Raw genomic sequence first — 11,302 nt, forward strand, 5'->3', positions numbered from 1 at the left:
CAATTCTAAAGAAATAATATGTCATCTCCACAATAACCAGGATTCTATTTTGTTCTCTGCTATATCTGTCCTGGACACCTAGAAGTGCCTATGCCTGGCATGGATTGGTGCTCAATGAACATTTGCTCAATGAGTGTATACATTAGTTATCTTTCCTCCCTGAACCTACTCTTAGAATCCATCTTGATTGGCAGCAATACCAAGTAACTTGGGAGTGTTTTTTGACCCCACCCTCTCCATCCTCTATAGCTAATCCGTCATCTCTTATCAAATCTACCTGCGGTATGTTTGTAAATATTTTCCTCAAAACACCACTATCAACATTTCAAGATCCACATAGGATGAAATATAATTAAGCAGCAAAATATGTTTAGAAGAAGAAAACTCAGCTACTGGTGAGTTCAAGCAGATCAAGAGAGGAGCGTGAGCATTGCTCCCCAACTATGATTCAATGACTTCCTTTTGGTGGTTTGAAATTGGTCATGGTGTCACGGCTGGAGTATTTTCACCACAGAAGTGAGCATATGCCACAAATCAGTGTGTTATTGTTTTTTTTATTTTTGTTTTATGAGATCCAGTTACCAGCACACAACTGGTTTTAGCTCAAAGAAAGCTTGTTAAGAGTCTATAACATGAGGTGGTCTCCAACAAAGTGAATTTAATATTTGAACTTCTGTAAGTAAAAAGGATTGCATTTGTTCTATAGTGATGGTAAAGGCAGCAGGGAAACATTTCAGGAAGACAGATTGTGTCTGTGTTAGGAAATTTCTGGGACTGGGAGTGTCCGTTGGGCTGGTGGTCACTTGCTTTGATGAGACACTAGAGAGCAAGGTGAAGCACTGAAGAGTGTAAGGGTTGAATGGCTCCTTAATAGGGCATCCAAATTTAGCAAATAAAAGTGCAAGATGCCAAGATAATTAATAGTTCTAGCTGCTAAATTTTTATAATATATATTTTAAAAGGCCAAATTAAGGACATTTAGGCTGTTCTGAGAAGTCCAATACAGGAAGCAGGACAATGTCATTAAATAAGGACATGTTCTAGATATACAGAATGCCTGGCAACCCTACTCCTGAGGGGATTTCTACCCATGAAATCCTACTCATACTTGTAGGCAGTGTTTTCAGCTAGTAGACCAATTAATTTAATTCTCACATCAATTAAATGAGCCAGAGCCTTTGCTGGAAATTTCATGATAAGTCTAAGTTCCATACTGTGTTACTTAAAAAAATTTCTTTTTTAGAAAATGCTTTTGTAATTCCCAAATTTTACTAACACAATCAGATATTCTTCACTAGCACTCTCCTAACCCTTACCTCAATCTCCACTCTAGTTATTTCATAGGAAGGAGATGCACTGGTAGGCAGTTCCCATGTCCCTAATAATCCTTGTAAAGTTGAGATTCTATAGCACATATACACATGCCCAAGAGTCAACTATGAGCCTTGAAGGCAGGATCCATACTTTTTTCCTCCTTGAATCTCCAGGCAGTCTACAATGCTTAGAACCTGGTACCTTCAACCAATATTTGCTAATTGAATAAATGTTCAGCCGTCCATACCCAGCCTGGCTTCCTCATGGCCGGACCCAGATGTCAGAAGCCTGCACTCAGTTGTTTAATAAATAGAGGAAAGCTATGAATGAGCCTCAAATGTGACTGCCTGATAAAGACACCATCATGGACTATCCTACCTAATAAAATAGTAATATGCAAATTGACCGCACCTTCGCTATGCACAAGCCACGCCCACCAGCCAAAGCCATGCCCACCAACCAATCAGGGCGAGTATGCAAATTACCCAGCAAAGATGGCAGTTAATTTGCATACACTGAGGGAGGGAGGAGTGAAGACTGAAGACAACTTAGAAGGAAGAGGGAGGAAAAGCGGAAAGCAAGGTGGCTACCAGAGGGAAAGCCCAGGCAGGGCGGAGCGGGGCAGGCGGCAGCGGTGTGCGGGTGCAGGCGCAGCAGCCGCAACAACGGTGGCAGCGGCAGCGGCGTGCGGCCGCAGCAGCCACTTGCAGGATTCTTCCTGCAAATGGGCTACTAGTATATCCATATGTATATATCAACATGTCTGTGTTATTTGCCCTCTTATTTCAGCATAGTCACCATGGTATTCTTTTATTCCCCCATTGCTATTTAGAGGCCTGTTCAGTGATACCCATCCCAGCACCTCTCCTACCTCAGCAATTAGGCCATCTGATTGTAATATTTTTTTCCCATCCTTGTTGCCATTATCATCAGTTTTCCCAAGACATGTCTCATCATTCATAAAAAGACATTGGAAACTTGCTTTGGTATATACCAACTCACACCTCATTTCCACTTCTGCCCTCAATCTAAGCAATTTGGACCTTCCTAACAATGCCCCACCTCATACCCTGCCCACCATACCAATATCCAACCCTACATCAAATCAATCACACAGTTTCTCCATTCTGATCTGCTGGGTGAAGCTTAAGCCTGTTGTCACCATTTCAAACTATGAGTGTTGAAATTTCTGTTCCAACTGCAGCTGGGTCTTTCAACCCTGCTTGGTATTCACCCTTACGGGATACTTTTCCCGTTTTCTATAGAAAGGCATTGTGTTGTATGTGTTTTTCTTAAATTTCTAATGCTATCTTGGCTTCTTTAATTTTCATGATATATCCTAAGAAGACCAAGATAATACATTGAAAGCCCTTTTAAGTTCTGTCACTACCTCAAAATATCTCAGTAGCTTGAACCTGCCTTTACTGCTGTCCCTCTGAAAACATCTTCCTCCTTGAGTAACCTAACTCCTTTCCCTGTTCATATGGTCCCCAACGCTTCAGTTTCCTTGGACCTCAATGAGTCTCTTAGCTTCATTTTGTACCATAGTAGAAGGCTCCATCCCTTCTATGATGAAAATGACCAAATCTTCTCATCAGAGAATGCCCTCCAGTGCCTGTTCTATCATTCTCTTCAATCTCAATTTTCTCAAACTAATAATTTGCACTAACTCTATTTCCTCATCTCCCTCTCTGGAACTATTCTGTAAAATGATCAACCTTCCTTCATGATTTTAATCCTCACCCAAGGATATGATTATTGATTTTTAGAGAGAAACATAGATGTGAGAAACTTCAATTGGTTGCCTCCCATACACACCCCAATCCTTCATGTTTTTTGAAACTTCCTTTTTGAAAGTCATCAGTGACTAATTCAGCAGCCTCTTTTCCTTTCCCTGACAACTTCACATATCCCCATTATGCAGAGAAAAATACTGAACCTCAGAAAATCACATGCCACAAGTGGTAGGGTCTGGATTCAAGCCTAACACTTTCCAACACCATATTTCTATTATATCAAAGTTCCTTTCCATCCCATACTGTCTTGTGCACCATTTCCTTAGGGCAAATTCCAAAAAATGGGATTAGTGGGTCAAAGTACATGAATATTTAATAAGCAATAGATTTTTATTGAATACCTATTATGTACACAGTATGTGCCTATGTAGCAGGCATTAAGTTTGCTGAGGAAACAGCAGCAATATAAGAAAATTGTCTCTTGTGGCTTGTAGATCTGGGCAGGGAGGTAGGGAAGCAGGCAAGAGGAGAGGGAGACAGAATTAAACAAGCCCTAACTGAGCCACGTCAGCTGGGCAGTTTTAAGGTTTTTTAAAACACAAATTAAGCCATGTCACTTCCATGTGTAATAATTGTTAATGATTTCCATTTGCCCCACGGCAAACCAGACTTCTAAAACCTGAACCCCAACCTACATATCTGGTCTCACCTCACCATAACCTATACTCCAGTTGCATGTAACTGTTTATTATTTTTCCAAACATACTCTTGAGCTATTCATCTTGTCTCCTGGCAAAATCTTATTTAGCACACAGGCCCATTCAGATCTTATCATTTTCTCAGAAGACTTTCCAAACTCTTTCTCTTCCAAATAGAATACCTTGTGTCAATTGCAAGACAGGCATATTTTTTATGACTCCATTTTACTATGTATCACACTATCTCATAATTATCTATCTGATTATTCCTCTAGGTATTGAATCTCCTCAAGAGAAGGGATCATAGACCCCCAGAACCTAACACACAGCTGGTCTGGCATATGGTGTGTGCTCTCTGCATGCCTAGGGAGGCATGAAGGAAGGAAAGAGGAAAAACCTATTCCATTGAACCACCATGACAACATAGCCAAAAAAATCACTGAAAATCATTTCCACCCTGCTGGTGTGGTTGAGTGTCAACCTATGAACCAGGAGGTCACAGTTCAATTCCCGGTCAGGGCATATACCCGGGTTATGGGCTCAATCCCCAGTGGGGGGTGTGCAGGAGGCATCCAATCAATAATTCTCATCATTGATGTTTCTATCTCTCTCTCCCTTTCTATTCTTCCCTGAAATCAATAAAAATATATTTTAAAAAAAGAAAATAATTTCCAAATACAGACAGTCATGAACATTAGTTTTTAAGAATCATTAGTCTCTGCCTTCCTCATTTCCATTTAGTCCTTTCCTTCCTTCCTCAATTCCATTTAGTTCCCTCCAACTTGACATTAACTCCATCCTCAATCCTAATGGCACCCAACTCCCAGGATCTAATTTTATTAATATTCACTTTCTCATGTTGCTAATAGAATTCCTGACATCATGAGAAAAGCACTGGACTAATAGTCAGGAACCCAGGAGTTCTAGACCATTGATTCATTCCACAAATATTTATTGAGCACTCACTATGGGGCAGGTACTGTTATAAGTGCATTAGATATATTTGAACAAAAGAGACAAAATTGTCTGCCTTCATGAAGCTTACATTCTATTAGAGAGGGAAAAAGGATGGACAATAATTAATAAACATGATAAGAAAGTACTTTGGAAAGTGAAGATCATTAGCACCAGACTGGAAATGGATCTGGGGAGAGGACATACAGATTGCACCTTTAAATGAAAGCCCTCAATTCGAAGATGAGATTTGAGAAAGAATGTGATGCAGTGGCCTGATGCAGAGATATATGAAAAGAGCATCCAGACAATGATAACAATATAGCAAAGGCAGTAAGGGGGAGTGTGCCTGGCATGTTTGAGGATGGACAAGAAGGCCTGTGTGGCCAAAAGAGAAGAAGTAGAAGGACAGGGACAGGAGAGGAAATCCAAGAGGTTAAAAAGCCAGATGATGAAGAGTCTCATCAACTGTTTTAATCAGGGTTTGGGCTTTCATTCCTGTAGATGAGCATTCACTACAGACTTTAAGTAGAGGAATACGCTGATTTGACTTGAAGTCATTTGGGTTAAAAACAGAATAATTGTAGAGAAGAAAGGATAGAAGCTAAGGAGCAAGACAGAAGGGCATTGTAATATTCCTGGCCAAAAAAAAATGATGGTGGCTCAAAGCAGGGTGGTGGCAGAGAAAGGGAGAAATCATTGCATTCCAAATACAGTTTTTTATAGAAGAACAGGATTTCCTGACTGGTTGGGTATATGATGTGAGAGAAAGAGTCAAGGAAGACTCCAAGAGTTTTGGAGCGAGACACTAGGAGAAGGAGGTTACCATCAACTGAAGTGGGGAGGATGCGGGAGGAACAGATTTGGCAGGGTGTGGGGGGTAGGGGTGAACAGAGGTTGGGAGTGCAGTTTTGGAATGCCTACTAGATGTCCAAGGGCATATGTCGAGGACACTGTTGGATATATGAGTCTTGAGTTTGGGGAAGATTTAAATTTGGAAGTCATTAGTGAATAGATGGCTTTTAAAATTATACGACTGATAAGATCCTATGTATTCCAATCCAAATTCAAATATCTGCTTTAACTTAGCCAAATTATCTAATCTCTCCACTTCTCATTTTTATCATCTTTACAATGATAAAGTTAGGCTAAATAAATGATTTTCAACTGGGTTCCGTGAATACTCACTAACTAGGGATCTGTAGACAGAGCTTCCAGGATCAGAGATGTTTGTTCTCCCATTGCCTTTGCCAACAAGAAATCCATATTTTTACAATGAAAATCAGATATAAATCTAGAGATGGTATAATGAAAATCAGACATACATCTAGAGATGGTATAATGAAAATCAGACACACATTTATATATTTATGATATACACACTATAGTTGACTAGGATGTATATGTGGGTGGGGTTAGGATAACTTTCCAGATGAAATAATGAATAGCATCTAATTTAAAATGACCCCATATATCTGTATTATGCCTGATCAGCTGTCAAAGGGATATGTGTAAATAAAGGTACAGATTAACAGTAGTACACAGTTATCCTAAAAAATGCTTGCCATCATCAATCTGTGCTCAAGGTTTCCTCTCTAAAAGATATTTACCAAAAATCAAATTCAAAGGTTGAAAGATGATATTCCATTTCTTTTAGATCCAATTAATGATTGCAGTTGAGTATTCAGAAATTCCTTTGACCCTGAGACCAGGAACAATTAATAATTTTAATTGTAGAAAAATACATGAAGTTAGTCCTGGAAGAGGACTTTAGAAATACTTTAGTCAATTGCCCTCCTGTAGGAGTTGAGACACAAAGTTCAAAATCATACTGGAACTGGGACCTAGGTCAGTGGTCAGCAAACTGCAGCTCACGAGCCACAGGCAGCTCTTTGGCCCCTTGAGTGTGGCTCTTCCACAAAATACCACGGCCTGGGCGAGTCTATTTTGAAGAAGTGGCGTTAGAAGAAGTTTAAGTTTAAAAAATTTGGCTCTCAAAAGAAATTTCAATCGTTGTATTGTTGATATTTGGCTCTGTTGACTAATGAGTTTGCCGACCACTGGCCTAGGTCCTCTCCTGAGTCCTAGTCTATTGCTCTTTTCACCACACTATGCTGATTTCAAGGCTGCTTCAGAAATGCCACTGACGTTTACAATTAAGGCAGAGCCCTGGCTGGTGTGGGTCAGTTGGTTGGGTGTCATCCTGTGCACCCATAGGTTGCAAGTTGGATTCCCAGTCAAGGCACATGGCAGGTTTGGGGGCACGATCCCCAGTAGGGGCATGTAGGAGGCAAGCGATCGATGTTTCTATCTCTCTCTCCCTCTCCCTTCCTCTCTCTGAAATCAATAAAAACATGAATTTTTTTAAAGGCAGAAATCAACACTGATTGATTAGTAATCTTCACATATTTCTAACCCATTAATGTTCTTCCTGTTTTCCCACAGTCCTAAGGCTCATCCTTGCCATTGCCTTTTGCCTGGTGTCTGGTATTCTAGTGGTGCTTCTATTTACCCTCGTCCGCCATGGGCCCTGCTGGCAGAGAGACTCCTATCGGGACATCTGAACAGACAGCTGAAGAAGGGCGGACATGCCAACCTTCTGTGAAGCAGCATCTCTCAGTGACACAGGATTCAAAGGACAGTTTCACCATGTGGGTGCAACCCTGCCCACACTCTTCCTTTTGAGTCTGCCTAGAGCAGGAACTCACAGTGAGTGACCCAGAGACAGCTGCTGGACTGACTGATGAATGAACACCCAGGTTGCTTGGTTAGGTCTCATCGCAGTGCAGGCTTCTCATTCGGCTATGTCTAGGAAGAAGTTCTCTGCAAACAGTTGTATTCTCTGGCACAGATGTCCAGACAGAAACAAGAAGCCAAACTCCAATCAACCTTTAGCCTGCAAAGATCAAAAGGTTACAAGGTGTGGCAAAGACATAGATTAAAGAAGCCTGGATAATTGGGGGGGGGCGGTGATTAGATTAGCAGTAGAATTATATAGGATGATCCTTATAAAATAAGACCCAATCAGAAGGTTTAATAAATTTGGTTGTGTTGTGTGTTTTTTTCAGCCACTAAGTAGGTTTAATACAAATGCACACACACACACACACACACACACACACACACACACACACTGGAAAAGAAACTCCTACCTAATGTTTGATAGCCAACACATACATACATATATCTATATTAAAAATGCCTATATTTAATTATCAGAAACTATAATATCAACTGCTTTAGTTGTAGCTCAGGTCATTTTCCCCATAATTTTTATAATAGGGAATAACTAGAAAATCTACGTACCCCTGGTAGTGGTGGTTCTTCTTCCTTCTTCCTTTTTCCTTCCTCCTCCTTCTCCTCCTCCTCCTCCTCTTCTTCCTCCTCCTCTTCTTCCTCCTCCTCCTCCTCCTTCTTCTTCTTTTACCTCAACTATCAGAGCTTGATATTTATAAAGTTCTGATTTCTTTGTTTCATTTTAAAATTAAGAGATTTCACTTTGATAAGGGCTATTCATAGCCATGGTGAAATGATAATGTATTTTAATTGCTGCAAATAGATCTGGATTTCTCAAGTGGTGAGGTAGATAGAAAAGTAGACTGAAGGATTATGACCAACTGCCTCAGCTCTGCGCCAGCTTTAGTCCAAGTTGGAACAAATGTTTTAAAATCTAAAACCGTGGCTTCATAATCTAGAACTGAGAGTCCCGACTCTTCACAGAAGTCACATCTAGTTCTCATGGTCTATGAACAATGTGTTTCTTCATTTTGTACTCTGGGTTGGTCATCGTCCAAGCAAACACTTCCACGAATGGTACCATTGTAGTGAGTCTGAAATTTATTCTTAACAATTATTTTCTGCATTGAGCTTCAACCATCCAGTTGGTGGAAAACTTGATTTCCTTCATTGGTAGCGTTCTTCACCTCCTCAGGTTCAACTAAAAGTCCCAGAGTGTACCTAGTGGAAAGAGTCAGGTAAGGGTCCACTAGATTGCTGTCCACACTGGTCTTCAATCAGCTCACTTCCATGCCCACGTGGTGCTCTGAAGGTAGGCAGAGGGCATCGGTGCCATGACTCCCAAGGTCACACACTTGGAGCACATCAGCCTGGCATTGTCCAGTCCCCTACTGGGGTGTTACCTGCTGGGATCTTCCACCAGCATAGAACCCGCTGCCCCCAGAATCCTACCCCATCTTTTGGTCTTAGTCTCAGAAACCTTCCTCTCCCTTGGATTCCACAGCTTCCACAACTCCAAGCACTTACCTCTCATCCTCAATTTCTGCTTAATTCTCACTGAGATATGGCTATTGCAAACAAAAGCCTGAGAAGTTGTCTTCTCTTGCCTGGCACCTGCTGCTTTCTGTGGGAATACAGGAGGCACATAGGCAAGAAATACAAGATTTGACTACGTTCTCAGCTTGGGGAAAGGCAAAACATCTATAGCAGCAAGAAAAAAGAACACATTTCTGTCTCCACAAAGTAGCCAGCCATATCACTAAGGAAGTCACAATATCCTATGGTAATAAGTGATGAGACTTTAAAATAGAAGTATGAACAGAACCGCAAGTCATGGATTTTCTCACTCATTCAACCAACATCTATGGAAGACCTACTATTTGCTAATCTCTGGCCTAGATGCTAAATTGTTCATTCCTAATGTGTTTATTAAGGTGTTTGGCCCAACAACTATCTTATACAGGGTTGACAGAATGTGAAAGTAAAAGCTTTCACAAACTTTTCTTCTTATCTTTTCTTACAATAAGTGGCTAAAAGGACCTCTAGTTTCTATTGTTCTGAGAGATTTTTAACATCTCCCGTTCTCTTCCTCTACCATCTTTAGATTACTGTAAAGAAAGTTCTCACTCCCAACTTAGCTGTTACTTCTACTTTCCACAGAACTATGCTGTTGATCAATGCTGTAACTATTTTTCATACTTTACGGAAGAATTCCCATGTGACAAATGAAAATTCAAAGTGACAAATGATCTATAGTGATAAAGCAAAGAGCACAAATGTACTGTAACATTCCTCAGGAAATAAGTTAATCATCCAATTTCCAGAGGAAATTATCTCTACTGATAAAAGGGACTTTTTCAGGTGGGTCAGGAAAGATGGGTCCAGTTGACACGATGACGAATATTGTATGAAAGACAATTGCTAGGGTTGAGATGAGCTCTGCTCTGAAATGTATTCCCCACATTTGAACCACTGGAGAGGCCTTTGAGCAGAATTAGAATATTGCAATAATTACTATATCAATGTAGGGACATTCCCTACCATACAAATTATCAGCAATGTATATGTAGGAAAGTTCTAAGGACGAGTTGAGGTAGAATATTCCTAGCTAGAATGGCATTGCATAAAGAAAGTATTAAGAGAACATGCTTACAAAAAGAATAATTGGTGGCATTAGAAGAGTACAAGCATTAGAGGCAAACATTTTACTGGAAGTCATTCAAACAAGAGAAGTTTTTAATATTAAAATTGGCATTTTTTTTTCTCCTGATCATGTTCCCTATTCTCTCAATGTTCTATTTTCTGTCTTGTTGTAATATTGTTGGCATTGATTCTCTCTTCATAGCCAGGGGGGATTTCTTGGTGAGTGAAAGCCCAATTGTTAGTTTTCTCCTTTAAAACTTTTTTTTACAGAAACTCTATTTGAAAAATAAGGGCTACATATACATAATAAAGGAGTAATAGAAATATAATGCAAGCCACAAATGAGAGCCACGTATGGGATTTCAAATTTTCAAAAGGTAAAAATAATGAAATTAATTCTAATAATAAAATTTATTTAGCCAGTGCATCTAAAATATCACTTCAACATATAATCAATATTTTTAAAGTTTATTAATGAGATATTTTACAGTTTTTTTCATACTAAGTATTTGAAATCTGATGAGTGTTACACAGCACATCTCAATTTGCACTAGGCATATGTCAAGTCTCAATAGCCTTATGTGGCCAGTGGCTGCCATATTGGGCAGTACCACTTTAGACCATTAGATGGCAATCTTCTGAAGCAGAGAGAATGTATTTGTTATCATTTGTAAAATCCACTTTCAGGTTATTGTGAAAAAATAAAAGTCAAATTTTTATGTCTATCTCTTACTATTTTTGCATGGGTGCTGAATCAATAAAAGATTTTTCTGAAATGTGTTTTTTTTTTTGTAAACTTGCCTAAGTAGCAAATATACTTTTTCTAAAACTACCCTAAACTAAATGGACAAGTTCCTTTTCTTATCAAATATTTTAAGAAAAAAATGACATCATGCTTAGAAAATAAGTATTGCCAGATTTGGGGGGAAGGGTGTCATTTAAAGTAATTTTTAATACAGTTACAGGTGATTATATTCAAAACAAAAATAAGTGCAGATAATATAGAAGAGCATAAAATACAAAGTAAAAGATCTTCCTACCCACTTCCAATCATCAAAGGCAGTGCTGTCAACAACATCTGCTCATTGTTCCCCTGTGAGTAGCATGAATTTTATGAACTACACTTATACCTTTACTAGAGGCCTGGTGCACAAAATTCATGCATGGGGAGCGGATGTCCCTCAGCCCAGCCTGCACCCTCTCCAATTTGGGACCCCATGA

General features: G+C 39.6%; 1 protein-coding gene across 5 annotated transcripts in view; it reads left to right on the plus strand.

The window, feature by feature from the left end:
* The window catches only part of ACP3 (acid phosphatase 3), a 45,344-nt gene extending 37,589 nt beyond the window's left edge, over positions 1–7,755 (plus strand). Inside the window, exon 11 of one of the 5 annotated variants that reach the window (XM_008153141.3) lies at positions 7,148–7,752. In XM_008153141.3, the coding sequence (XP_008151363.2) occupies positions 7,148–7,266 (119 nt within the window). In that variant the 3' untranslated portion in view covers positions 7,267–7,752. Of the gene's footprint in view, positions 1–1,487; positions 1,621–4,023; positions 4,425–7,147 lie in introns of those variants that run through there. The other 4 variants (XM_054729744.1, XM_054729740.1, XM_054729739.1 and 1 more) reach the window with 4 other exon arrangements.
* Positions 7,756–11,302: the final 3,547 nt, after the last annotated feature.

Source organism: Eptesicus fuscus, chromosome 18 (assembly GCF_027574615.1).
Source record: "Eptesicus fuscus isolate TK198812 chromosome 18, DD_ASM_mEF_20220401, whole genome shotgun sequence".
Taxonomy (NCBI): Eukaryota; Metazoa; Chordata; class Mammalia; order Chiroptera; family Vespertilionidae; genus Eptesicus; species Eptesicus fuscus.